This window comes from Bombus huntii, chromosome 7, assembly GCF_024542735.1.
Source record: "Bombus huntii isolate Logan2020A chromosome 7, iyBomHunt1.1, whole genome shotgun sequence".
Lineage (NCBI taxonomy): Eukaryota > Metazoa > Arthropoda > Insecta > Hymenoptera > Apidae > Bombus > Bombus huntii.
In genome coordinates, this window is record NC_066244.1 from 12022451 (window position 1) to 12049476 (window position 27026).

The 27026-nt window shown below is 31.0% G+C and overlaps 8 protein-coding genes across 20 annotated transcripts in view; 3 read left to right on the forward strand and 5 right to left on the reverse strand.

The window, feature by feature from the left end:
* LOC126867338 (microtubule-associated protein Jupiter) overlaps window positions 1–7741 on the reverse strand; it is an 88621-nt gene extending 80880 nt beyond the window's left edge. The window contains exons 1-2 of one of the 2 annotated variants that reach the window (XM_050621755.1): window positions 7656–7741; window positions 6905–7070 (exon numbers count right to left, since the gene is read on the reverse strand). In XM_050621755.1, the coding sequence (XP_050477712.1) occupies window positions 6905–6960 (56 nt within the window). In that variant the 5' untranslated portion in view covers window positions 6961–7070; window positions 7656–7741. Of the gene's footprint in view, window positions 1–3394; window positions 3579–6904; window positions 7071–7655 lie in introns of those variants that run through there. The other variant, XM_050621756.1, reaches the window with a different exon arrangement.
* A 160-nt stretch (window positions 7742–7901) lies between these two features.
* On the forward strand, window positions 7902–10279 carry LOC126867332 (inhibitor of growth protein 1). The gene is made up of 3 exons (XM_050621726.1): window positions 7902–8049; window positions 8385–8588; window positions 8685–10279. Exons 1-3 carry the CDS (start codon window positions 7914–7916, stop codon window positions 9260–9262), a joined length of 918 nt encoding a protein of 305 aa, XP_050477683.1. The 5' UTR covers window positions 7902–7913; the 3' UTR covers window positions 9263–10279.
* Window positions 10280–10938: 659 nt separating this feature from the next.
* LOC126867351 (ubiquitin-conjugating enzyme E2-17 kDa) lies at window positions 10939–14599 on the reverse strand. Of its 4 annotated transcripts, none has more exons than XM_050621782.1 (5): window positions 14095–14599; window positions 13854–13993; window positions 12920–13000; window positions 12620–12824; window positions 10939–11200 (listed from the first exon to the last, which is right to left on the reverse strand). In XM_050621782.1, exons 2-5 carry the CDS (start codon window positions 13895–13897, stop codon window positions 11045–11047), a joined length of 486 nt encoding a protein of 161 aa, XP_050477739.1. In that variant the 5' UTR covers window positions 13898–13993; window positions 14095–14599; the 3' UTR covers window positions 10939–11044. The 4 variants fall into 4 exon arrangements, with proteins under 4 accessions (XP_050477739.1, XP_050477738.1, XP_050477741.1 ...); XM_050621781.1 differs by having other exon boundaries at window positions 13854–14016; XM_050621784.1 differs by lacking the exons at window positions 13854–13993; window positions 14095–14599 and adding an exon at window positions 13419–13739.
* Window positions 14600–14929: 330 nt separating this feature from the next.
* LOC126867320 (programmed cell death protein 2-like) lies at window positions 14930–17025 on the forward strand. Its single transcript, XM_050621711.1, has 4 exons — window positions 14930–15413; window positions 15638–16068; window positions 16170–16628; window positions 16708–17025. Exons 1-4 carry the CDS (start codon window positions 15303–15305, stop codon window positions 16970–16972), a joined length of 1266 nt encoding a protein of 421 aa, XP_050477668.1. The 5' UTR covers window positions 14930–15302; the 3' UTR covers window positions 16973–17025.
* Window positions 17026–17189: 164 nt separating this feature from the next.
* On the reverse strand, window positions 17190–19860 carry LOC126867302 (complex I assembly factor ACAD9, mitochondrial). Of its 4 annotated transcripts, none has more exons than XM_050621616.1 (2): window positions 19713–19860; window positions 17190–19270 (listed from the first exon to the last, which is right to left on the reverse strand). In XM_050621616.1, the coding sequence occupies exon 2, from the start codon at window positions 19252–19254 to the stop codon at window positions 17386–17388; it is 1869 nt and encodes a 622-aa protein (XP_050477573.1). In that variant the 5' UTR covers window positions 19255–19270; window positions 19713–19860; the 3' UTR covers window positions 17190–17385. The 4 variants fall into 4 exon arrangements, with proteins under 4 accessions (XP_050477573.1, XP_050477571.1, XP_050477572.1 ...); XM_050621614.1 differs by lacking the exon at window positions 19713–19860 and adding an exon at window positions 19467–19689; XM_050621615.1 differs by lacking the exon at window positions 19713–19860 and adding an exon at window positions 19410–19689.
* Window positions 19806–22320, forward strand: LOC126867314 (dynactin subunit 4). Of its 2 annotated transcripts, none has more exons than XM_050621694.1 (9): window positions 19806–19954; window positions 20079–20149; window positions 20226–20422; window positions 20516–20658; window positions 20743–20902; window positions 20981–21164; window positions 21224–21431; window positions 21485–21675; window positions 21767–22320. In XM_050621694.1, the coding sequence occupies exons 1-9, from the start codon at window positions 19826–19828 to the stop codon at window positions 21984–21986; spliced, it is 1503 nt and encodes a 500-aa protein (XP_050477651.1). In that variant the 5' UTR covers window positions 19806–19825; the 3' UTR covers window positions 21987–22320. The 2 variants fall into 2 exon arrangements, with proteins under 2 accessions (XP_050477651.1, XP_050477652.1); XM_050621695.1 differs by having other exon boundaries at window positions 21224–21419.
* Window positions 22319–27026, reverse strand: part of LOC126867353 (40S ribosomal protein S14a) — a 92601-nt gene continuing 87893 nt past the window's right edge. The window contains exons 1-4 of one of the 4 annotated variants that reach the window (XM_050621787.1): window positions 23477–23572; window positions 23007–23157; window positions 22842–22929; window positions 22319–22591 (exon numbers count right to left, since the gene is read on the reverse strand). In XM_050621787.1, the coding sequence (XP_050477744.1) occupies window positions 22373–22591; window positions 22842–22929; window positions 23007–23155 (456 nt within the window). In that variant the 5' untranslated portion in view covers window positions 23156–23157; window positions 23477–23572 and the 3' untranslated portion in view covers window positions 22319–22372. Of the gene's footprint in view, window positions 22592–22841; window positions 22930–23006; window positions 23158–23403; window positions 23573–27026 lie in introns of those variants that run through there. The other 3 variants (XM_050621788.1, XM_050621789.1, XM_050621790.1) reach the window with 3 other exon arrangements.
* Window positions 23649–26607, reverse strand: LOC126867303 (double-strand break repair protein MRE11). 2 transcript variants are annotated; one of them, XR_007690209.1, is made up of 10 exons: window positions 26224–26607; window positions 25961–26132; window positions 25764–25900; window positions 25496–25686; window positions 25212–25416; window positions 24779–25118; window positions 24554–24701; window positions 24194–24481; window positions 23918–24084; window positions 23649–23815 (listed from the first exon to the last, which is right to left on the reverse strand). XR_007690209.1 is itself a non-coding variant. In XM_050621618.1 (10 exons), the coding sequence occupies exons 1-10, from the start codon at window positions 26327–26329 to the stop codon at window positions 23726–23728; spliced, it is 1848 nt and encodes a 615-aa protein (XP_050477575.1). In that variant the 5' UTR covers window positions 26330–26606; the 3' UTR covers window positions 23649–23725. The 2 variants fall into 2 exon arrangements, 1 of the variants encoding a protein (XP_050477575.1); XM_050621618.1 differs by having other exon boundaries at window positions 23918–24088; window positions 26224–26606.

A 27026-nucleotide genomic window follows, 5' to 3' on the forward strand; every position in this document is an offset into this window, starting at 1 on the left:
GAGAGATTGAAGAAGAGACACAGAGAGAGAGAGAGAGAGAGAGAGAGCGAAGGAAAGCGGGGGAAAAATTGGCGAATCGAAAAACGAGCAAGGCACAGAAGGGTCGACGTCCGATAGCGCGGTGAAATAGTCGGGTCTGACTCGTTAACGGACTTAACGACCAGCCTCGGTGTCTTTCGCGCCAGAGTAAATAAGTCGCCTGCGTTCAATCCATCGAGACACGGATGAATGTCGGTAACGAGAAGATATACACCGGTGTGCAATGACGCTTGATTTACGCGTCGATGTCTGCGAGACCGTATCTCTATCTGTCAAGCGCGAGATTACTGTGGGAGTATTAAATGTAGCTTGAGATTAGCGGATTCAGATTGGTAGATAAAGATTAGTCAGACTAGGAAGTTCGTATTAAGCTAGAGAAAAAGTGGAACATTCATATAAAACTAATTATTGATTTAGTATTTAAAAGAAATATTAATTATGGCTGTAGGAAGTTTTGAAAGAAAACGATATGATAGAACGATATAATGGTGTCTTTGGATTACGACATTTTTGCAACAGATTCGTGTCATGAAATTTTTCGATCTACGATTGATTAAAATACGAATAATCTTTGGATTTTCAGAATTTTTGAAGTATTCACTTATAAATCCCTTTCAGAGCGAATCAGAGCTGGAGTTCCTTAGACTTTACTTACAATTCTGATCTATTCTAGTTTCATCAAAAAGCTGTAATATCTCACTGAAAGCTTTACATCAAAATAATTGTATGTTTTTATATCTATGGAAGAAATTTTGAAGAGCGACAGTATGAGCAAAGTATCCTTTATCAAAATTAGTGCAATAATCCACGAAACTATTGGAACAGAATCGCGTATGAAACCATAAGTAACAATCTTTGGTATAAAGTCACCTATCGATTTCTTCTGAAACAAAATTTTACTTTCATTTCTTGGTTGCTCCGATATTTAGAAACTATAAATTTTACTTTCAATCCTGACTTGCATCGATTTGTAAGAATTATGGAGCTCTGCTAAAAACTGGTCAAACAAAATTACGATAAAAGAATTTTTGAAACATTCTCTGTTTCGAGAGCAGTCGCGATCATACGAGCTGTTTACGCGATAGACACTCCTCTCTGTAGGATCAGACACGCATAAAACCAGCAGATACGTGCACAAGCTGCACACAGCGCGAGACTTATTCACGAATGTTCGATATGATATTCAGTGAAATCCGGTCACATGAATGTACGGCATGGGGTCTTGTTTAAAAACGAGTTCTACCCACACGACAAAGTGAACCGTGTCACAGTCACCTCGCCTCTAGTACCTCTTTATACAATGTACGAATAATTGTATTACAATACAATCATGGAACACGAAAAAGAAAGAGAGAAAAAACTGAACAACTTTCAAATACATATAGCGATATATGATTTAAATAGCTCATACATAGAATCTGCGTATCATCTAGCGATTATCAAGACATTTGTCAACTATTGTATAGAATAATAATGAATTTTCTGAAGTATATTATCTCTCATATAAAACAAGTTACATGCGTTCTAAATGATTAATACTGCACATAGTGTTCTCTATCTTGAAATATGATTATTTCATATCATACCATTTTAATTATAATCACCTACATTATAGTATATTTAAATATAAGTTAAAGAGTAGCTATTCTAGTATTAATATTCTCAATGGTATTGATTATTTGATACACAGAGTGATACAAGCTTTTCTACATAAAATTTTTCATATTGTGTTCTATAAACAAAAATAAAATTAGAATGTCATGCAACAAAAAATCCATAAATAAATAAAATACTTATAAAATAAAAATCAGAGGTACGAAACGTGACGTTTACACTATATCTACATTTCTATTTCAAAGTATTCCCACCATTACTGATACAAGTCTGATATGAATGCAATATAAATGTACCCAGTATATTATTGTATTTGCTTTCCCATCGATCGCAATGATTCACACATTCATGGAAACGTAAGAACTCTACACTGCATGCGCTATAGTCCTCCATTACTTCCTCTATTTATTTTTCTTCCTCCTCTACACCATCTTCAAGATAGTTTAAAAAAGAAATCGTCCTCTACGACTCTTGGAGCGAGAAATTTGAAATTCTGAACTTGAAACTCGCGTGACTCTGCGAGCTTATATAAGGGAGGCGGGAGGGAGGTGTACGTTTGCCCTGTAACTCGTTGCTCTCATTACACTGGCATTAACCTTTGTACTGTTTCGTGCCTAGAAACGGTGCGTCTAACGTTCTTGTTCCTCGCGAACGTCTCGCAGAAATAGAAACTAGATTGCAGGCTTCGAAATTCCTGTTCTCCTTGAGTCGCTGCCCGATTAACATCGAAATTTGTCCCGCCAGGAAATCTCGTTTGTCACGATCTTTCATGGTAATCGAAAAAAGCTTCCATGAGAACGATCTTGATTGAGAAATTACGAGTAATAAAATTGTTGAATAATTAGAAGATTTGAGAATATTTATTTTTATATGCAGTAATGAATGCGGATTAACGTATTAAAAACGTATTAAATAGAAGAAGCTATTTCTTTCGTAACAACCCTTACAAATAAGGGTGGCGGCCATATTGGATCCATTTTATTAAATGAACATTTAATAAAATGTGACTCTTTTGTTTCCTAAAATTGTCTGTATAAACGATAGCACTATCTAGAACCCTAACTATATTTCCACATTGCTCATACGCGTCATTTTAATGAAAATAATTCCCAACGCGTATAAATGGATTAAACTTCGACCAATGCAATTAAACCGCCATAACAGCGTGTTAGCATGACACGAAAAGCCGGTAAACGGTAGCCGTTTGTTCTATTCGAAACGTACGAAACATATGTCGATCGAAATCACGGAAGCAGGTATCCGTACCCCGGAACACAAAACATCGGGCAGATGTGCCGAATAATAGTTTCGTCGAACCGTTGGTCCACCACAAAGATGCACGACTGTGAAAATGAACGTAGATGAAATTCAACAAAGATGCATTCGATCGGTAAAACAGAGTGAGAGAAAGAGAAAGAGAGAGCGCGCATGCAAGAAAAGCAACAGGCGGGGACACGCAACGCGCCAGCCGTTCAATTCGCGCTCCAACTCTAACACATCAATTCATTATAATCTAAACGACTTTATCGCATTTTGCGGAACTGCAATTTCGATCGTTATACAGAAGGTCGTCGAACTTGTCGCTCGATCGAGCAGCAACCAAGGAGAAAGGCATTCTCGAGGTTATACGCTGTCAAAACGTATAAAGTAAAGGAGAGTACTACACGTTAGAGTTCGATCGATGAAAAAACACAAGAAGGAAATTCACAAAATGGAAAAGTAGATAGTTTGTGGCACGAACCTGGTTTTGAAACGCTGCGTGTCGTCTTGGCCAGCCCACATTTTGTTTTTCTATATCACGGATGAAACAAGCTTGGTTTACAGATTCCAAGTGGTATATCACACGACCACGCGGTTTCGATGTCACGACGCGACAATTCGTGCCGGTTATGCACGTTCGAACGTGTCTACGACGTGGGTCAATCAGGCTGGGTCACGGCGCACACGGCTTGGGTTCCTCTTCCGTTTCTTTCCTTGTCGCGTGCACGCACTACCAAGCACGAGGGAGAAAGATCGACAGACAGAAAAGCGGAGGGAAACTAACGCAGGCTACACGAGGAGGCGCCACCTCCAAAAAGTCGAGAAGCAGGAAAGGAAGCGTGCCGTGTTCTGCACAATCGTGAAATCCACTGACGGTAGAGAGATCGACAACACGGCGTCGCAGCCGCGAACTTGCGTAGGGAGAAATGATCCTCGTGCACGTGTGCACGAGGCCTTAAGCCGGTTTATTCGACGCCTTGCAAGACTGCGACGAACAGCCTCGAGGGGCATGTCCTTAAGCACAGTCACGGACGCAACGATCTACAGAGACAACTCCCTTCGACTATCTCCTTCGGTCTAGCCAGCGACAACGGTTATATTTATCCTTTGAATCGGGCTCCTTACGGATTTTCTTCATCGCAAGAATACCTTGCGTCGCTTGACTGTAAATGGAAACACTGAATTCGATGCCACTTATATTTTATTGGACATTCAAGGTGATTGGTTAATATTCATACGTTTTCAAAATGATTGACAATTCGATCGTTTCTAATCTGGAACCATTTTAGATACCAGGATTATTCTTTTACAATTGCATTATAAAAGAATATGGAAGAACAAAAATTGTGATACTCTACTCATAACTAAAATACGCCTAAAATTAAGACAATGGAATATAGAACAACGAAATAAAATTAACGAAAAGAAAAAATAAAAATCTCATGTAATCGTGTAATTCTGAGTATCCTTTTTTCCTATCGTGTCCCATACTGTCTGCATATTAGCGAGGGGACATAAAAATGGACGTTGCGAAGATACGAGAAAGACAGAAACAAAGAGAAAAAGACAGAACAGAAGGTGGATACAATATCGTATCCGTGCAATTATGAAGCTCCGAGCCTAAATGTACACGCCTCTATGCAGCACGCTAAGAACTACACGACGCGACGCCCGGTGAGTCAGCCTGAAACAGCGTGACTCGTATTTCAAAAGTGTGCGTATTATTCGCATGCGTTCCGAGAAAATATTTACGACAAAAGAAAGACACTATTCACGAGCGTTTCTCATACAGTAATTGTATTTGGAAAATAATAAATTCTAAAAAAGGAAAACATTCATTCATATGGGGTTATATATATGAGAAAGAAATATTAAGCTTCTGCTTACGAAAGCGTCGTTTTCCGTTATTATCATTACAGGCATCCGGCAATTTTAATCTGTTTATGTCTTATATCGTAGAAATTATTATGGGTTCATATTAAAGCCAGTCCATGTATCGTAACAGACATAAAATATCCGCTTGTTAGAGATTTTTCTATATAATTTGTCTCTCGCAAGGTTCTGAAGAAGTGCACAGTCCCCCTACCAAAATGACATCGCTTTCACCATTCCGTGGCCACATCCTTTAAACAATCTATTTTTTGACAATGCGACTTTGGATCGCTTGCCACTATTAAACTAACTCTAGACCAGCGATTTTTGCGAAACCAATGTGCCGTACAAATTTTTAAAACAAGCAATACTTAAATATAATGCAAGTAATTAATCAGAGGCACAGATTTCTTTTAGCTTAAAGATTGAAAATCACTGCTCCAAGCAATAATCGATATCTCATAACTTCGAATCATCGGCTATTGACTTTCCAAACATTCACTCAAGCATCATGCAGAGGTAAACTTACTAAACTCTCGACGTAATTATAAATTATGGTAAGCCTAAATGACGACGGGTCATTCTGTCGAAAATGCGTTGCCGCCAACACACTTTCGTTCGAAAAACATTCAACCGTACATTTTATACTCTATATGCACTTTTTTAGCTCTACCGATAAGCAAGCACCCCTTTATTCGACACATGCCTTGCAATATTTAGTCGTTATCCGCGGTAAACCGCTGATTTTTTTCATGAAAATGCCGGACTTGAAACATGATACTTGTTAGGGAAAACTTACTCACCGAGACCTTTCAAAATAAAAGAAGATTATATAAGATATACTGCTTTCTTAATTATAGCAATTCATAAATATACCAAGTGGAATCAAAATAATAATATTCATTGTACGAATATTTATTTAGTAAAAAAGTATCATAATCCTATATCAAAATTTAGCGTTGTCATATTTAATTTTGAAATACACCGACGATTACACATTCAAATTCACATATCAATTTCAATATGCAGTACCAATTATATTTATCGTTATTATTGATCAAATCGATGCATCTGAAAAATTTCCTTGCGATATTTTCAACAAATAAATACTCGTATAAATAATCTTTTATTTAAAAAAATAATTTTATCAAGTATTGGATTTTAGCTTTTTGAAATTCGCATCATGAATGATGCAGCGAGCGCAATCTATTGCCACATCTTAGTACCCACTACTCTATTCTATTTAAGCTATTACCGACTCCGTAATTATCAGATGCAACAGTTAAAACACATACATATGTATATCGCATTGTATCTATAAATAATTGGACATATCCTCGCAACAGTAATCAATTGAAGATTATGATATCATTATTTTAAGAAAGTTACATACATTCATATAATAAAAAGATTAAACACTTTGATATTTTTCAAGTAATATTTTACATAACATTAAAAAGAAATGAGGATCACAACTATATTTTTAATAGTAATGCAATAAAAAAAAAGCAAATGTTCAAATTAAAGTAATATTAAACGCAACGGATGTGGCTTCAGATAACACATACATATTTCATATGTAATTTTATCGCATTAGTTTCACTGATAATAGCAAGTGACTTACTAAACTCTCTTGAAATATGATTAACAATTGAACAACAAAAAGATGTGTTTTTAATTTTCGTAAATTTCGATTTCATCAAAACATCACCAGTACGAAAAAAGGTTCATGGATTGTCCGGTTATGACCGGTTCAAACTGACGCACCGTGCATAACAAAAAAGTCAGTAACCAACAAGACGCCACATTCAATTATTTTTATAATTTCATCGAATAAATAAATATCCTTGTTTCTTCTAAATGTAATCTTTAAAAGTACATAGATAATAAAAAAATCTATTAAATAATAAAATTTAAACTGTTAAAAATGATCGAACATTTTGTCAATGTCTTTGGTAGTAATTACTAATGTAAAAGATGAATTTTTACTATGAAAACCGTTGCTTTTCTCTGTTGCAGTTTAAAATAAATAGACGATACATCACTGGCAGAAGGACAATACGACTCTCATCCGATATTTCTGCAGATAATAAACCATAAATATAAGCATGTCACTTACTTGCTGGACTTCTTCTTCTCGTCGCTAAACCCTTGGAAAGTTCCCGTCGATGTCATCCTCGTGATTTTGAAATATCTTTCAAACGAGTAAACGAAAATGTTCCCCGAATATCAACCGTGTCAGACAGTTTTTGCGGTACACGAGAACCCAAACACGACTCTTTCTTCTACCGAACGAAATCAAATAGGATTGTGATACGGGATTGGTAGGTCTTACTACAAATTTTGACGTCAGAATAGCTAGTCAAATGAACGTCTACATTACAAATTCTTTACCATGAGAAAATAATCTATAATTAAATACCTCCTTAACGCATACAAAAATACAATACTTTAAGAAATATTTTTTTATGATGAATACAATTAAGAATTATCCATATAATATAAAATAATACAAATAGTAACTTTAACGATGACTGAACTCGATTTATCACCAAACTTTATAACCACTACTTACGTTTAGAAATATACATAAAAAAGAATATTTCTAAATAGCATATAACAATTAAAACATTTAATTGTTTTGATTGAAAAACGTCTTGTAATCTTGGAATTTTTGAGATTCTAGTCTTGTCAATTTTTTATAGTAAATTGTTACTTGAAATGTTATATATGCATTTTACAGTACATATATTATACATAATGTTGTGTATCGAGGAATATATTTATAGGAATTTTTTGGAGTAAAATAGCTGGCATTTATGTATGATGGTTTTGTGTCGTATTTTGAAATATAAACTTGTGGAACTCACTTAGAAACCGGCAGCCATGTTTGATCCTTGTCATAAATACAGATGGAGTATCAAAAAAAGAGTCTTGTAACAGTTGCTTATGTTCTGTACAATTTGATCGATCTTGATTGGTGTAATTATAAATTAAGTGATAATAGATATCTGTATAAATGGTGCGACAAGTTCGAAAATCTAATACAGTGACAGTTAAGAGTTTGTCATTAAATAGATTGTTTTTATGTCTTTTAACTACCGAGGGAAATTTGTAAGAGAGCAAAGATGTTAAATCAAGCTGTTGTCGAAGCATTATATTCTGCAACGTATATCGAGAATTATTTAGACTGTGTGGAAAACTTGCCAAATGATTTACAGAGACATGTATCCCGGCTACGTGAGCTGGATGCCACTTGTCAAAGTAATTAGAAATAACAACTTTTAATAAATTTCTGTAGCGTACACGCGGATACGTTTTCACTACAAAGATTTCATTTTTATAACTTGAAACATTCGTAAACATTTAGATAAAGTATACTATATGAATGTACTTCAGATAATATGATAGAAATAATAGAAAACTGAATGACAAAATATTTACATTTCTGTATAAAGTAAACATTGAATTTGAATATGAATCTATTATTTTGTATTTTACCATATTACATTATTCAAGATAGTGTAAAGTAATTTAATTTTCATACATATATTTTATGTTATACTTTTATATAATAATTATATTCTGATTTAACCTAGCATATTTGCGAGAGGTAGACCAACAACAAGAAGCATTAAAGAATGATACGGATTTAGCAGTTAAAAGAAGAGCACTTTTAAGAGTTCAACAAGCATTAATTGCAGCACAAGAAATAGGAGATGAGAAATTGCAAATAGTTCAACAAGTTCAAGATCTCATTGAAAATAAATCTAGGCAGCTAGACTTAGATTACCGTAATCTTGGTATGATTCTCCTTCCATTGATTTTGTTTATTTTCTGAAAGAATATATTTACCAAGCATAATTTTTTATATTCCGTGTATTTTAAATTGTATACAGATTTTGGAAAGGAGCAAGAAAGTAACGAATCAGTTCGTGAAACAAATGCTAATATAAATTCTAACTCTTCTGCTAATGCAAACAACACAGAAAGACAACCAAAAAGAGCCAGGAGAACAAGAACAGACACAATGGTTGAATCTTCCAATACTATGGACATGATTGTGATGACAGAAACACGTTCTAATTCTTTGTCAAATGCAAGTAATGGTAATCAAAAGAAGACAACTACTACTAATACAGGCAAAAAGAAGAAAAGGAAATCTAGACAAGGTAATCAGCAAAATCAGCATCGTGAAGATACTCCACCACCACTAGAAGATGATCTTGCAATTGACCCGGACGAACCAACGTATTGTCTGTGTGATCAAATATCATATGGAGAAATGATATTATGTGACAATGATTTATGCCCTATAGAATGGTTCCATTTTTCATGTGTTTCATTAAGTACCAAGCCCAAAGGCAAGTGGTTCTGTCCAAAATGTAGAGGGGACAGGCCAAATGTTATGAAACCCAAAGCACAATTTTTAAAAGAATTAGAAAGGTATAATAAAGAAAAAGAAGAGAAATCGTAGCAGGAGAAGGTTAGTGAACAATATAAATACATTGGAAGACTTAATTCAAATTAAAGACAGCTTTTAAGATATACCTTGTAATATTAAGTGCTTTTTAAAATCTTATTAAACAGAGCGACTTGTGGCAACCAATGAAATGGGTCTATCAATAATTTACTTACTTACAGCAGCAGATAAATTATATTTGTACAATATCTGCTATTGTAAATACTGTAACAACAGTAAATAATTAGAGTAAAATAGAAATTTTGAGTGCTGTAAAGTATGTTTTAAAATTGCTTCATACTTGTTCAAAGTAGAAAGCTTACTGAGCTTCTACACACATTAAGCAATATATATATAGTATATAAATACCACACAGATGTAAATATCTACGTAAATACAGAATGGTAAATATCTAAAATATATATTTCACGTTCAAATTACAATAGCAGTATTAAAAGACAGAAAGTAACTTTTGTAATATAAATTAATTGTGTCATAAATAAAATAACTTAAGATCAATATCTTTTTTAATCGATTCATATTATGATACATAAAATTTTATTGTTAACTACCATTAATTCACTATGTATTAAGTTACACTTATAAAATTTTGTTGTATTATTTGCAAAGTGTATATTTATACATATAAGTAACATAAATTCTTATGGTTACTATGATTTATAAAATTTACATGTATAAATGAAGATTACAGAATCTCTAGACAAGAATTATATGTACAATATCGTTTTATATGTCATTCTCTTTACCGACGATAATTTACTTTGTACAAATGAATTCTCCCTGATGTACATATGATGTTTTTAAAGCATGAATTCTCTTTGATACGTAATATGTAATATATTTAATAAGCTATAATTTTTCATAGCTGAGTAGAAGCTCGAATATATAGCAAAGCAAGTTGTTTTGCAGAAACAATTTACATGCTTTATATAACTATAGAAAAAATTTTTTTATTGGACGTGTTTATAAAAAAACAATTTTAATGTTTTTATTAAATTTAATAATTTTTAATTATGTTTGATCTTTTTTACCTCTCCCCTTCTGCTATTGGTGGTAGGAGACTAATACATATTGTTATGAATAATGTTTCAACTTTATTAGGAAATTACAAGTAATTATTAATAGTTATCGTTTAGATTGATTACCGGTTTTAACGCTATACTATATTATTTATACATTCGTAATAATAATTAAAACAAAAGTTATTTTTCATCTTTCTTAGGATATATTAGTAATTTAATTTATTTGTTCTGAAATTATTTTACGATGATCTTATATTTATGTATAACTGTTAGTTACAATGTAAATTAATCTTACAAAACTGGTAATTATATATAATATATATATATATAATATATATTATATATATATATATATATATTATACATATATAAACTTATATATTTTTATTTCTATAATTTTGTTGTGTGGGCTTCTAGACCCTAATTATGATGAGCAAAATGGGATACACATTTTATTTAAGTTTATAGATAAACATCACATAATGCACAGTACTTTTCCGTATCACTCCAGTGCTCTACATTTTTTAAATGTTTCAAACACAATCAATACTAAATAAATCTTCCTTTATTCCTATCTTATAAAACTAGATGACACTTTTAACTTGGATACATAAAAGAATTCTGTAGAACAGTGGAGGATTTAATGTCTTGTTTTGATAGCACAAAAAAAAAAAAAATATCAGGTCATGAATTTCTAAAAAATTAAAATTAGGTGCATCCTTCATGAAAAACACTGAATGAACCATACTTAATGTCAGCGGACATCTTCTGTGTGACTTTCTTGAAAATTCAACCAAGATTGTTCAACAACAGTAGCTACTCTCTTCTCATATTCCCGCTTATTTTCTTGATATAATTGTGCAGCTAATGAATTTGCTGGAGAATTTGGATTTGGTTCATCCAAAAGGGACTGTAACAAATATTTTATAGACTTTGTTATTATATAACATAAGTTTATTCTAAACATAAACAGCACAAAAATTTAAAGAAAACCATAAAACTATAAAGTAAAGTTATGTATTTATTATGTATAGTGTATGTGTATATATATAAATATATACACACTTACATGTGTGTATATATGTATAAGTGAATTTATGTACTATATGAAGTACTGCAATTTAATTGAGATATAGTTCTATCCTTGTGAAAGACTTTGCTTAGTACTACAGAGACAAAAACCGCCAAATTGTCTTCTACTCTTTTTAATATCACTAACTTCAATCAAATATTGAAATAATCGATTTGTTATCAAATATCGAAATAAATAAATATACAATTTTATAATAATTTATTATTCAACATTGTAAAAATTCGGTCTAATGTTGCACATTGTAATAGTTCAATAGAGCTTTAGGAAGAAACATGCTAATTTATAGCGTTAGCTTCTTGATAAGGCTGCACATTCTCCACAGTATTTGATAGCTGTAGATGGTTGGGTGATGCTGCAACAGCATTGTGATAATGCCTGCGACTAATCCGTAAAACTCTGCTCCACACAAGCCTTCACTCGCTTCTCGTATTCACGTCGATTCTCTTTGTACAGTTGTGCTGCCATTGAGTTGGCAGGCGAATTCGGGTTCGGGTCACTTAACAGCGACTGCAACCACATAAGTCATACTCATTACACGAAAGTTTCTTTTTAATGATGCATGGCTATAATTATAAGTAGATGATACTCTTACTTAGTATTGGTGATTAGAAGTACACTTGTGGTATGTTAAACAAATTATAAGCATAAATTTTACACTAACGTTAAATGCAAATAACTTTCAACTTGAATGAATCAGACTTTGCTGAATTGCAACCGCTGTTAAGACAAAAACTTACGAATCTTTCGAGTATACGAAAATTGATAGAAAAAAATACGGATCTAAATACATGAAATTTTAGCAGGCATTGATAGATTTTCTATAAAATAAAAGAAAAAGGGTAAAACAATCTATTTTAATGATAAATATAATACAGTAAGCATCTGATTGTTTGAAGTATCTGAAACATTTAGTAACTGTCATGCAAAACATATTTGCAGCTTTTGTATCGAAACTTAATTTTATATTATGGAATTAAAAATAAAATATATTTTAAAAAAAGATTAAATTAACATTTCTCGGTTACTTATCAAAACAGATACCTATTTTTCAACTGCCTTATGCATACTGTTATGTTATTGCATCATATGAAATTTAACATGCAATATGTGTTTTTATGGTAACATTTCAATTGATGAGAACAAATAGAATACATATAAAATTAATAATGGTAGCTACATGTATTTGAGGCATTTTTAGTCTCAAACTTGTTTTGTGCCATTAAATGCTTTCAATACCTGTATAGATGTTAGAATAGCAGATACATCATAAGTAGGGCTCCAACGATTCTGTAATATGTCCAAACATATGCCTCCATCAGCATACACATTAGGGTGGAACATCTTACTGATGAATCTCACTGTCGGTGGCTTATTTGGATATTCTTCTGTAAATTCTATTGTAAGTTTGAAAGTACCATCTTCAAACGGAGTATCATGAGGTCTGAAAATATAATAAAGTATAAAGATATATGTTATTGTAAGTTACCATAAATTTGAATTATTCTGAAAAATGCTTATATATATGAATATTCTTACCCAAAGATAACTGCATTCCATATCATAATATTATTGTCTGTAGGTGCTCCCGATACTCCAGTGGGTGGGTCTTCTTGTAGTCTATTCATAAAGATATTAAGTTATATATAATATATAAGACTACATGTATAGATACAAAAATAATTGTTTTGTATGCTAAAAAATAAAAATTGTAGAACATTAGAGTAAAAGTTATTTTTATTAGAACTTTTAATAGTTTTATTCAAGAAATTATTCAATATAAAGAATACAAATTTAGATTTTTTAAAGGTCTCAATGTCATGCCAATGCCTTTTATATAAAACAATCTTTAATAACATACTATATATATACAATAAAAAATTTCAAGCATTTACATATATATCTGTTCCTTGTTGCATTGAGAAGTAAATAAAAGAAAGAACTGCTCATGACAAAAATAAATAACAAGAATCACATAAAAATTGTTTAAATGCAATTACAAAATGTCATTTATTCTTTAGGATATTATTTTATTTACCGAATAATCAATTCATAAACAATAAAAATTCCAAAAAGAAATTATCACGAATTAAATGAATATTTATAAGAATCAATAGGGAATGTGGTAATATGAACAAAACCATAGACCATGAGTCGTGCGTAATTTTCTAAACATTCGAATATGAAATAAACACGATTTTCTAAGTTATCATCGATCTTGGAGAAATCAGGGCGAAGAGTAAAAATGAAACGTAATAAATGATTATAAACTCCTAATAATAACTTGTTAAGGCGGGCCACAATGACGTTCGAACGTCGTGTAACCTGAGGAGTCTTGAAAAAAATCTACAATGATCCAAAGCATATAGAAAGGTTACGGGGGAAGCAAAATACAAATATAAATATGATTTACAATGGCGCTGCATGACACAGAAAACGATGACATAGTAATCCTGAGAATTATCTGAGATACCTCTTAAAGTCTCTCATTAGTCTCCTTCTTGCAGGGGTAGACATCCCTCACGAGTGGGCTCGTCGCTCCCAAATCGTTGATACGGATAAATATTCCAGAACGTTACAATGCCGTCAATAGCTCACGTTAACGCTGCTTCTCTGATAAAAGAAACAACCAAGTCCTACACGACGGTTTACTTCGTGTAACTTCGTCACATATACGAGAAAACGCCAGTTGTTTCTGCTGCGTACGTCTTTACCTTTTGTCAGTCCGAAGGCCACCCTACCCGTATAATACCGTTATAGGTTGTTCAAAATCAGTTTTACTTAACAGGTTTCCGATTGGCACTTGATCGTCTATCGATATTTTAACACCTTGAATTTCCACCTGTCGTTCGTGGGAATGGCCACCAACATAAAACCTACGTAGTAATCACCCTGAGAAAATATCGTTCACCGGACTGCCAAACCACGGACAGCTGGATAGATATACGGAGGGAATGAGGCATGAACTGTTTTGCGCATGACGTCACAAACTAAAATCGGACATCCCAACCAACAGTTCTTATTTGCTGTATTCGTTGTTCAATTTTAATTTATTTCTCCCTATGTTAAAACTTTAACTACGCTTTTTCAAGGAAACGATCGATTTCGAGAAACAAGATACACGATGTATATGTTTATTATTAGTTTTTCAAGTATAGACGTGCAACGTCTAAAAACGTCACGCACAACACAGATTACGACCAATCCTGGTGTTTCAGTAGTTTAAGCACGCTTTCCATTATAACAATTGTTCCCTTTTTTTTCTTTTGCTAAAAACTTATTCCACATTTTCATGAATAATGGTAATCCACGGATTTCATTATGTCCAAATGCAGTCTCATTCAATGTAAACATTGCATTTTTATTGTACATGTTCAACTTATTTTGTTAAGGAATAATATATTCGTATTGTTTCCATTTTTTCCAAATGTACTCTATCGCACAACAGATTTTAATGTATATTTGACCTGATGTTAAAGCTACATTTCTAGGGATTTTATTGTTTCAAGATAAAAGAATTGTTATTGGCTACAATGGTTATCGAGCCCAGAGTGTAATTTACAAATTACAAATAGAAATTACACGCTCGATGCTCTTTAGATATATTGTTTCAATTATGCTAGTAGTTGGTTAGCTTGTTCTCTTTAATTAAAACAATTCGTGATACTGTTATTATGTTAGGCTTGTTAAAATGTAAACTATGTAACTAAAATATGACTTTTTTTATGTAATATTTACTTGTACATAAAGTATTCAAAAATCGATAAGAGAGCCGTAGGATACTGTTAAGAGCGCACGCGTGAACCGATACTGATACATGTCAGCTGTCCAGTGTTGAATACAACCGCAAATTGAGAATTAAAATATTCTCTATTCTATTACGAAGTCTTCCAATGAAGAAATATAACTTTAATCAAACTTAATGGCTTGTGATAACCGGACAAAAGTGTACTTGGGATACGAAGACGAATATGTCACTGATAAACATCGTCCAAATATTAATTTTATGACAAATAAGATCGGTGGATTTCCAGTAAGTGATTTTCTTTTTTAAATCAGATTTAACTTCTTCAAATCTCTCCGAACTCTCTTCATTTTTTCTTTTCTTTTTATAATTGAATAATGTTGTGTATTTATTGTGCAGTTTAAATCGATAAATAATATAATATTAATTACTTTTGAGTTAATCCTTAAGCTATACATTGTATTTAATATTATTATTATAAATTAAATTAAACATGTTGTTTTTATTTATAGAACTGCTATGAAAAAAATATACTGTCATTACCACAATGTAGACTGTGCAGACTGTATCAGCTCCTGGCTCTTCAGTTATATGTTCCGTTAGATAACTCTAAATATCATCGAACGCTTTATATTTTCACATGTATAAATCCAAATTGTTGGAATCAAAATGAGAGTTGGACTTGTTTGAGAGTTCAAGTATCAGAGGATGAATGGAAACCAAATGTTTTAGATAGTAGTAGCATAGTAATACCATCTACAACATCATGGTTATCAGATGCAGATGATTGGGGTGATAACTTAAATGACAATTCTGAACAAAATGGAAATAATCTATTGCCAAATAATCTAACAGATTTTCATTTTTCCTTGCAAAAAGAAATAGATGAAAATATAAGAGAAGAACTTTCTGCATTACATGTTGATGATCCTAATGCAAATAGGTATGTATGAAATGTATGTATTAAAAAAAACAAAAATTGCTAGAGAACTTTGATGTTTATAAAAATTTATCTATTCATTGTACAAATGTAATTCATTTTAGTCCAGCAAGTATAGAATCTCCAGTTGGAGTAGGTGCTGTAGGTAGATTAGATTCTCCTCAAGCATCTGCTGAAATTGATGGAGAAGAAAGCGAAGTTGTTTGTATCGATACTCCAATTCAGCCTCAATGTGATCTAATTAGTTTATTACAAGAAGTAACTCCATTTCCTATTCAAGTAGAATCAAACACAGATACAAAATTATCGTTTGTTGAAATATTTCTTTCCGTCGAAGAAGAAGAAGATTGCAGTCCAGATGTGCCACAACATGTACGTGATTTACTATTAGAATACCAATACAGAAATCCAGATTTATCGTCAAAAGCTGGAGCAGACATAGATGAAGGTAAAACTATAGAAACAGACTCAGAAAAATATGAAAAAGGCACTCCAATGCATGGAGATGAAATGTTTCATAATTTCATATCTCAAATACAAAAGAATCCTGGTCAACTTTTACGGTAAAAACATAAATAATATTTTAAATGTTAATTACGTATTATATTGAGGTTAAATCTTTTGTGGTCTTCTGTATTTTAGATATTCCCGAGATAACTCTGCACCATTATTATTATATCCTATCAGTGGATGTGTTGGGAAATGCCGACATTGCGGAGGTGAAATGACATTTGAAGTTCAAATTTTGCCTACATTGATTTCCAAATTAACACTTCAACCACGAGTTGAAAAAAATTTTCAAATTGAATTTGGAACTGTTTTAATATATACTTGTGTAAGAAGTTGTTGGTCTCCGAAGGATTTATACAGGGAAGAACATGTTATTGTTCAAGCAGAAAAATTATAGTGATACTATAATTAAAATAAATTTAATAGAATTTTGAACTTCCAATTTTAGAACTATAGTTGTATTTTTTCGTAGAAAAATACCGTCCACCTTTTTGCGTATACATTAGAATTCGTAGTAATGACGTATAAAAATAAAATTCTAATTCCTATAATATAAGATTGATTGAAAATACCTCTCTAAAATGTTGTGTTAGGGTAGTCATGAAAAAGAGACATTATTTTGCTTTTAAATTTAATGTAATGTAAGGAGAATTATTATACACTGCTACTTAGATATAAATACATAATCGTTAATCAAAATATGTTTTCTTATTTATCTACTATTTAAAATTTGAGAAATTATTTTTCACAATATACATCGAAAATAAATTTGATTACTACAAAATTGCGATAGCTATATCAATTAAATGCTTAGAATGTCTTAGTTAAAGGATGTGCTAATGAATATTTACGTTGCTCATACACAAGATCCATTGCATCTGAATACAATTTATCACCATTAAATAATGAAGTGTTGTTTATTTGTGTTTGAATTTCACATATTTTTATATGTGATACAAATGCCATTTTAATTGCCAAATCTTTCTCAAGATCTGAATTTCTAGCACCAATGCAATATGATCTTGATGCACGTGTCAGATTAGCATATGTTGCATATATTTCAGTTAACATAGTAGTTATTCTCTGCAGATCTGCGTATCGTTCTATAATGTTTGTCCCCTCCTCTTCAAATAATATTAAAATAGCATCTTTAAGTCTGTTTATAGCATCTTCCATATATGCAACAGCATATTTGAATGTTGGGTGAAAGTATTCCCCAGCATTTAATTTTATCATGTATTTATCAAACATCCTATCAAACATATTATAAAAAGGAAATTGAAAACTATTTCTTTTCTTATATATATGCCCAGACATTGTTTGTCCTAAAAATTGTATGACAGATCCTGATGCAAATGTATTGGCATCCAAGTTGTTTATATCCATTGTTGTTAAAGCCATAGCATCATGAAATGCTTCTATATATGATTCATTCTTCATATAACTTCGTGCACCCAGTAATTGTAATCCTGATTGAATACATTTCAAACAATTATTTGCACAATATGTTTCAATAATAGCTTCCTCCACATCAGCATTCATATTCTTATAGTCATCTATCATTCCAGTTGTAAGATATGCCATACTTTCCATAGTATATAAGCAAAATGATATTTCACCTAAAATTCTTTTTACTACATCAAAGTTATACAAATCTCTATCAAAGTGTTTCTTGTGTATAATATCTGGTATTAATTGATTTAAAAAGTTTCGTAAAATACTAATTGCTTGGCCAGATATATTTTGTCGTCCAGGTTTCAAATATTCCATTAATACATCTAATGCACCACCAGGTGTACCTATAATATTTTTATTAGGTACTATTGTATCTTCAAAGCTAATTGTACAAGTAGGTGTTTCATGTCTACCAATTGTATCATATACATTTGTACAAGAAACATTTCCAAAATCTTTTTCAACTAAGAATAAAGAGAATGAAGTTGGTTTGCTTTTCCCTGTATTACTTGCTATATGTTTTGCAAAAACTAAAAATAGATTTGAATTTATTCCATTCACAACAAATGATTTTTTACCATTTAATAACCATGAATCATCTGTATGTTGCATTGCATAAGTTTCAATATTACCAATATTTGTACCATAGTCACCTTCATGTACACATACTGTAGGAATTATGTCACCACTCATAATTTTTGGATAATATTCAAGCTTTTGACTATTTGATCCATATTTATCAATTATTTCAATTGGTAGAATATGATTCTTTATCATATATGTACCCAACCAAGGAAAATTACTGAGTAGCTCTACTAGTTTCAATGATTCTGTTTTTGATAAACTTAAACCAAAATATTTTTCTCCAATATGTGTCCGAAACACACCAAGTTCTCTAAGGTGGTCCAACATCTCGTTTTTACCCACATTTTTATTAGTACAATGTGATATATAACTTTCAATTGGTTTTATCCAGGTAAAGTAATCTTCATATCTAGGAGATATTTGTTCAGGATACGCGAAAACATCACTATCAATTTTTCCTGTAATTAAAGCCCTTAGAAATGATATTCTTTCAGGTTTCTGTTCTGGAAGTGGCTGAAGTTTAGTTTCTTGATAATTTGGAGGAAGTTCAACTGCTTCCTTTAAATATCTCTTTAATATATAATTGCTCTTTAAACTTAGAATTTTACTATTTTGTAATAACTTTTGTGAAAGCATCATTAACTGCGTTTGGATACTAAATATACAAAAGAAAATTGAAGTTAAATATCTCCATGTATATTAATGACTTATTTAAAGAATAGTTTTATTTTTTAGACAATAAACAGAAGTATTCACATTACTTTGTATACTCTTATGTATTTTAGAGTTATTACCGCTTAAACTGATCTTGGTATTAACTGCAAGTGCAAAACTGTATTATTACTACTTACAGAGACGAAATTTCTGCTACTTGTTAATAACTTTAGAACTAGTTTATTTTATGCTAAACACTTCTATAGTTAATGCATTATTTTAATGCACTAATTGATAGTAAGAAACATAATATTTATAAATTACAACATAATTTGGAAACGAATAGGATATTATAGAAACAAGAATTATTAAAAGTTTCATTCGATATGGGGATTTTTTAATTTTAGCTTAGCAGTTTGCTATGGTTGCTACACTATACATACGATTAAAGATGGTTCGAAGTAAAGATGAAATGTAGGTTGAAGGATGTGTTATTTTATGACAAGTAGAACTGTCGTTTTCTTTTTCTAAATAAGATCAAAATCTACAATAAATCATGTCGTATTTAAATCAACCCGATTATGTGCGTTATGTATGTAACTGTGGCTCTCTAAAACCGATTTCAAAGATTTACTTTTGTAGACATTGCTCGAAGATCCGTTGCGGATATTGTGTCTGTCAAGAGGTATACATATATATCTTTTAAATTTTATTTAAATATTATCTAATTATGGATTATGAATATAATCTGATCACTTCTTATAAGATTGTCTTCAGTTTGAGTATTAAATTTTTATTTTTGTTAATAGGTTGATTCACATTATTGTCCCAATTGTATGGAAAATTTGCCATCATCAGAAGTTCGCCTTAAAAAGAATAAGTAAGCTTTAGGAAAATGTACATCTCTAAATATACAATCAATTGCACCTTGTAGTATTTTATGAATATGTTGACAGATGTTCAAATTGTTTCAAATGTCCATGCTGCTTTCAAACATTATCCACGAGAGCTGGACATGCACCTTTAAGAGTAGTACCTGTTGAAGGTGAAGATTCCAAAGATATTAAAACAACACCAAAGAAAGTTTATTATCTATCCTGTTCACTATGTCGATGGACTTCCAGAGATGCTGGTATTCCAGATCAGTCTGTGGGTATGTTTATTCAAAATACTTATTATATTATTGTCTTGTAATATTAAAATATTTTTTAATAATAAAACAATAATTTTACATTGTCTTGACCAGCTACTGGAGGTTGGCCTGAACAAGAAAATCCTCATATGAACCGGATTAATACTTTGATTGATTATCATAAAATACTGGCTTCTATAGAAAAACAACAATCTGAAAAAAAGAAATTTCGACCAAAGCATCCTTATATGCAAATTGTAATGGGTTCAAAAAATTACTCATTTTAGGAGGCATGTTCTGATTTAAAGAATATATATGCTTTATCTTTATTTTCATTTTAGGCTATGTTCAGAATAACATCTGCTATGGTTCGTAAACGTATAGGACATCCTACAAAGCCTGCTACTGAATCAACTGATCAACCACCTCCAGCTGTTGCCAATGTAGAAGTAGAGGAATTGCCAACAGATATTTTTACAAAACCAGTCGAAATAACTAAGAGTAAGCATTTACTTGTATCAGAGTCATCAAATGAAATCTTTTATTTCAAAAATTAAAAAACAAAATTTTTGAATATAGTTACTACATTGGAACAGCGATTGCAACAACCAGATGTACAAACAGAAAATGTAAATGAATTACGTCCACAGCATAGACAATTGCTAGTTAGAAGATCGCAACGATGTCGAGTTTGCGAACATAATCTTTGTAAACCGGATTTTTGTTCACATTCTGCAAAGTTTAAGATTCAACTTGCTGCATTGTAAGTTTATATTTTATAAATTATTCTCCTTTTGATATTAATATGTATTTATGCTGTAGTTATCACGTTCCGGAAGTGAGGATCGTTACTTGCGAACCTCTCCGTCCCGGTAAATCAAGTGAATTGCTCTTAAAGTTTTGCAATCCAACTCAACATCAAACTCAGGTGGTACTATTATCTTTGGATACACCAATGACACCTACTTTGACAGTTGTGGACGAGAAGGAGGAAGTTAAACAGGATAATACACAACAGGTAAAGGGCCAGGTAGGCCTGCTATTTCCTAAATTATGCTGTTTCTAATATTGCTATAATTTTAGGGATCTGAATCCCCAAATTTATTACCTTCTATTGTACGACAAGTGCCTGTAGCAGAGGAAACAAAACCTATAAAAATTACTGCAAATGCAGATTTAGTACTTCCTCACAGTCCTCTGATTTTGCCTCGTAGAGATGATGCTGCTGAATATGACGATACCGGTGATACGCATAATTTTCAAGATGATCCTAAGTATATATAATTTTACTTTCACTTTCCAATAAATTTAATTAGGACCATGTTTTACTATATGTTGAAAATCTAATATTTTTTTTTATTAAAGGTTTGTGATTTGGCGAAAAGGTAATAAAGCTGTAATAAAATTACATGTAACTCCACATGAAAATATACAAGAGAGTGATGGTCAACCAATTATAATTGGCTTTGTTATGCAGTATAGATATGTGAATACTATTACTACATTGGAACATAAAGCGCCTCAAAAATTAGATCTCAAAGTTAAACTTTATCTTACTGTAGGCAATATCGTTGGAAGTGCTTAATGCTTATTACTGTCATAAATATTAAACTTCAATGATTAACTTAAGCTGCACATATTCTATATGTATCACTTATTATTTAAATGTTAATTTATATTTAGTTTATAATGTGTGGTTACTAATAAATATAATCTTTTTTTAACATGAAAGTTAAGAAAATTCAGGATGTACGATTTTAATACAGGATTCCTTACATTACAAATTTATACAAAAATGTATTAAAAGAGTAGTATACAAGCACTGCATTTGATACTAATTAATATTATATAATTTGTGTATTATGTAAAATTTTACTATCATGTGTATAGATAAGAATATAAAAACATAACACAGCACATTTTTTAAATTTTTATTTTTGAAAGTCAATCAACCACACATAGAAACATAATTTATAATCTTCTTCCGCGACGACCACCCTTTCTACGTGTAGAGTCAGATGGAATTGGCGTGACGTCCTCAATTCTGCCAATTTTCATACTAGAACGTGCAAGTGCACGCAAGGCAGATTGTGCACCTGGACCAGGGGTTTTCGTTTTGTTACCTCCAGTTGCTCTCAATTTAATGTGAAGTGCTGTAATCCCAAGGGATTTGCATTTCTCTGCTACATCCTATTAAAGACAAAAGTATTTTTTAGTTTCATAATGTTAAAATTTATTATTTATTACATATAATTATAAACATGTTTTTGTATAAAATGTATCTTCCCAGGTAAAGAAGTGATTTATACAAGCACACTTCCATACAAAGAAAGAAATTTGATTTACCACAAACATGAACGCTCCTACGATTAAACAATACCATCTAGGAGCTGCCTGAATGTGGATATATTTGAGATACACCAATACAACATTTTTTTACCTGAGCAGCAAGCATAGCAGCGTATGGAGAAGCTTCATCACGATCTGCTTTAACTTTCATTCCACCAGTAACTCTTGCAATAGTTTCCCTATAGAAAAATGCATTAATTTTTACGTACGAAACATTGAATTATTTAATAAGTTTAAAATTTTTCGTTAAATATACCTTCCAGAAAGATCGGTTACATGAACGAAAGTATCGTTAAAGCTCGCAAAAATGTGAGCAACGCCGAAAACAACTTCACCTTCACGAAGTTGTGGTCCAAGAGATACTTGGACCTCTTCCTTTTGTATTTTTCCTCTTTTTGGTGGCATTTCTACATAAAATATTATATCTCTTTATAAATATATTCTGTTACAATATTACAATATTCCAAAATGTAATCATTTAAGATCTTAAAATTATTTAATTTACACAATTTAGATTTTACGAGGTTATGTCTTGACAGAGATTCAGAACAAGTATACAAGAACCTCATGAATTAAAATTCAGCCACTAGCATCTTAACGTTAAATGAATAATAAGAAAATAATTTAAGCACAATTTATTCGAATATGTTTACTTGATATATTTAAGACGTTATTTTTTGAAGAGCGACAAGTTTTCGGGGAAAAATACCTTTAAATTGAACTTACTAAAATTCGCTTGTCTAACACGACCAACGTTGGAAGTCTAAAGGAAAGTAACTTCCGGTGCCTAGTGAGCGAGTTGAGTTTCGATAGTATCGAATATCGAAATGTAAATCATAATAATAAAATAGAAATATAAAAATATTTTCAAGGATAAGTAATTATCGTAAACGTCTAATAAATATAAAAAATAATTTATTTTAAAATAAAGTAAAATACAATCTTTTTCAAGAATCAGTTTTAATAATTTATATTTCAATCAGAATCATCTATAATGATTTCTTTAGGCTTATTCTTCTTAGTTGTATCTAATGATTTCATATAATTTTGTCGAATATTTTGATCCTAACGACAAGAAATATACAATAATTATTAACGATGTATAAAAAATATAATAAATAATTATAATATATAAAATTATTAGTTTAAAAAATCTTCACAATTTACCATCTTCTTTCCTAGCTTTGCAGACAAATGTGTAGTTGAAATTGTACTAGCTTTTCCACGTCCACGTCCATGTCCGCGTCCTCTACTTCCTTTAGTTGTAGGCATCATATTTCTGTCTTCATCTTCATCACTGATATTAATATCTTTATTTGCATTAATTTCAAAACCTTTCTGTGAAAATAATAAATTTATTGTATACAAAACTGTAAGCTACATAAGTTTAAACTTTAGCAATAAGTTAATATTATCACAGTAATTTTCCTAATTTAAATATACCTCAGTGGTTTCTTCTTCTTCCTGCATTCGGTTATTTCTAAAATTCCTAATTTCATTACAAATACTTTCAACAGTATCAACCTCACAAGTTTCCAAATGAGTAATAGTTTTCTTTATTTGATGATTCACAATATCTTTAAAAGCGTCTATATCTCCTGCATTAACAAATCGATTTAATGCTTCGTTTAAACCATTAACGGTTAATACCGTTAATTTATCTCTATTTTCTTCTAAACTGAAGTGTTTCTTTATACCTCCTTGTACAGTTTTGTTCCAATCTTTTTCATCCTAACAAAAAAAAGAGCTCTTTATATTTGAAGAATATTAATATAACAATAATGATTTTAGACCCTTATTTGCCTCATAACAGAGAATTTGTGCCATTTCTTCGAATTCATCACCAAAGTCTGTCAAATTTGTCTTTGCGTTCTTACTAACAACTCTTTTTTTGCGAAATACAATCATATCCATGGGATTAGCAACCTCATCACAATATTTTTGTACCAATCTGAAACATATTTCATATTATATATGTTTATCCCTGTGTTAAATTAATTAAAAAATATAAATAAAATTAAATGTTACTTATTTTGATCGAAGATTTCGTCCTCAGAACTGTAAAATATTCTTAGACGCAACAAAGGCAAAATAGGTTGTTTGGGATGACCAGACAACTGCATGCTGGCTTTGGGTATGAGTTCATTTTCTATGTAATTATCAACAAAATTGTATACAGATGCAGAGCGTGGCTCATTATTTTGTATTGGTATATCTTGATCTTGAATAATTAGATTGTCAAAAATAAATGGTCTAACAGTCTGCAGTTTTATACTTTGTAATTTAAAATCCATTTTATTCACACTCAAAATACCAATGTGTTTGGGTTTTGCTTCACCTTCACATAGGGAGGTAGCAATAGAACTTCCTGTAATTTCAATGTTGGATATATAGATATATAGAACCTTTGTACGTAATCTTTGCATTATAATTTAAGCAATATAAAAAAATTATTGTATACCTGGTTGTGAAACATAGTATGTAGTTTCAGGGATATGTTCTGGAGTAATACGGCATTCATGTTCATGACCCCATATAACAAGATTAATAAACTCTGGTAATTTGCCTTGTGGAACATATCCATGCTCACTCCATGGTGAGCGATTCTGATGTATAACAAATATATTGAAACAATCTTCAGGCTCCATTGGACGTAACATATCGAGCTATAAAAAATGTATACTTGTTAATACAAATATATAAAAAACATGTATATTAAATAAATAAATTTCCTTATAATTTTACTTTAAAATCTTTTAATAGTCGAGATAATCTTTGATCATTCATATAACTTAACCCATACAGTGCAACATGGGTTTCACCCTTTTTTATAACTATAGGAGCAATGGTTAGTTTAGTAAGGTCTGTCGATTTCCCAAAATAATTTACTAAACCAGATACTGATAATAAATCCATTGATCCAACAGCTCCAAAGCCTATTATTTTATTGACAATAAGAAATAAGTTGAAAGAATGTTATAATTGTATTTAGGATAAATATTATATATCTTACTTGGATCATCATGATTTCCATGAATAGAAAATACTGGCATACTAATATTTATATTTGGATCTTCATAGTTCACAACTTTATAGGCACAGTGACGAAATACAATTTCTGGATCACTTAAGAATTGAATTTTAATTTCCCTAAGAAATAATATTTTGATTAATACATGTAAAAAATATGGCAGAATAACTTTTATTTACCTATTTCCTAAACAGTATTTCCTTAATAGTTCCATACATTTTATCATTACAGTCTGCGATGGCTTGGCATCATGAAATAAATCTCCACCAAGAAGTATAAAGTCTACGTTATATTTTATTCCATATTGCAGAATTTCTTCAAACGTTGTGATACTATCTTCTGTTTCTTGCCCTTACATTAATCAGTGAATATCAAATATGAATATTATATCATAAATTGTACTTTATTTCAATAATAGAGATAATAAGTTACAAAAACCAACCTCTTTTCTTGTTATATTCAAAGCCTAGATGAATATCGGTTGCAATTAAAATTTTCATTGTATCATTTGGATTTTTTTTTGATTCGTGGCCTTTATTCGATGACATTTTGTATATTAAATGCTTTTATTTTAAATTATCTGAATTTTATTTCACTTAAATTATCCTTAAATTATCTCAACTTTATTTCATATACCACCTTTGATATAACAAATAATGTTATTAAATCATATGCTTCAGAGGGATGTAATACAATGACAAGTAATGATTTAAATATCATATATCATCGCACACTTTGCTTGTCAGAATATGTAATTGTTCAAATATAATTACCAGAGATCATAAATATTCACATACGTTAAAATCATAAACAGTATATAAAAGCCCGCGAAATTTCCTGCACAATTCAAGAATTATGATTGGATAAAAATGTCACTAGATACTTGGGATAATCTAAGATTAGATGTGCTTCACCTGGTTTGACTATGTAAATTCGTATTCAATTCGATAGCAATGATTGCAAATTTGACGAAAATATATAGGAGATAAAGGAAGAAACAATACATAAAAAGAGCATAAATAAAGAATATAAACTTTATTTGATACAAGACATTATATTATAATAACATTATTACGATTATAATAGTTAGATACGTTGTAAACATTTCTATTGATAACCATAATAACTACATTATTCAATAGCGTGATTGCAATAGCAAATAATATAAAGTGACATCATACATAACTTCTTTCACATGATTTAATTCGATTCTCCATGTATATACACTTAAACGAGTATTATGTT

What these genes read in the sequence shown, in the direction of transcription:
- LOC126867332 (XM_050621726.1), top strand. Translation starts at nt 7,914, where the DNA reads ATGTTAAATCAAGCTGTTGTCGAAGCATTATATTCTGCAACGTATATC. An exon ending in GCTGGATGCCACTTGTCAAA is followed by an intron (nt 8,050 to 8,384) that starts GTAATTAGAAAT and finishes GATTTAACCTAG; the next exon opens with CATATTTGCGAGAGGTAGAC. An exon ending in CTTAGATTACCGTAATCTTG is followed by an intron (nt 8,589 to 8,684) that starts GTATGATTCTCC and finishes AATTGTATACAG; the next exon opens with ATTTTGGAAAGGAGCAAGAA.
- LOC126867351 (XM_050621782.1), bottom strand. Translation starts at nt 13,897, where the DNA reads ATGTCTACCCCTGCAAGAAGGAGACTAATGAGAGACTTTAAGAG. An exon ending in CTAATGAGAGACTTTAAGAG is followed by an intron (nt 13,001 to 13,853) that starts GTATCTCAGATA and finishes CTTTATGAATAG; the next exon opens with ACTACAAGAAGACCCACCCA. An exon ending in CTATTCTAACATCTATACAG is followed by an intron (nt 11,201 to 12,619) that starts GTATTGAAAGCA and finishes TATTTGTTACAG; the next exon opens with TCCCTTTTGGATGAACCAAA.
- LOC126867320 (XM_050621711.1), top strand. Translation starts at nt 15,303, where the DNA reads ATGGCTTGTGATAACCGGACAAAAGTGTACTTGGGATACGAAGACGAA. An exon ending in GATGATCCTAATGCAAATAG is followed by an intron (nt 16,069 to 16,169) that starts GTATGTATGAAA and finishes AATTCATTTTAG; the next exon opens with TCCAGCAAGTATAGAATCTC. An exon ending in AATCCTGGTCAACTTTTACG is followed by an intron (nt 16,629 to 16,707) that starts GTAAAAACATAA and finishes TCTGTATTTTAG; the next exon opens with ATATTCCCGAGATAACTCTG.
- LOC126867302 (XM_050621616.1), bottom strand. Translation starts at nt 19,254, where the DNA reads ATGATGCTTTCACAAAAGTTATTACAAAATAGTAAAATTCTAAGTTTA.
- LOC126867314 (XM_050621694.1), top strand. Translation starts at nt 19,826, where the DNA reads ATGTCGTATTTAAATCAACCCGATTATGTGCGTTATGTATGTAACTGT. An exon ending in TATTCCAGATCAGTCTGTGG is followed by an intron (nt 20,423 to 20,515) that starts GTATGTTTATTC and finishes TGTCTTGACCAG; the next exon opens with CTACTGGAGGTTGGCCTGAA. An exon ending in AATTTTCAAGATGATCCTAA is followed by an intron (nt 21,676 to 21,766) that starts GTATATATAATT and finishes TTTTTATTAAAG; the next exon opens with GTTTGTGATTTGGCGAAAAG.
- LOC126867303 (XM_050621618.1), bottom strand. Translation starts at nt 26,329, where the DNA reads ATGTCATCGAATAAAGGCCACGAATCAAAAAAAAATCCAAATGATACA. An exon ending in ATACTATGTTTCACAACCAG is followed by an intron (nt 25,119 to 25,211) that starts GTATACAATAAT and finishes TTGAAATTACAG; the next exon opens with GAAGTTCTATTGCTACCTCC. An exon ending in CAAAGCTAGGAAAGAAGATG is followed by an intron (nt 23,816 to 23,917) that starts GTAAATTGTGAA and finishes TCTTGTCGTTAG; the next exon opens with GATCAAAATATTCGACAAAA.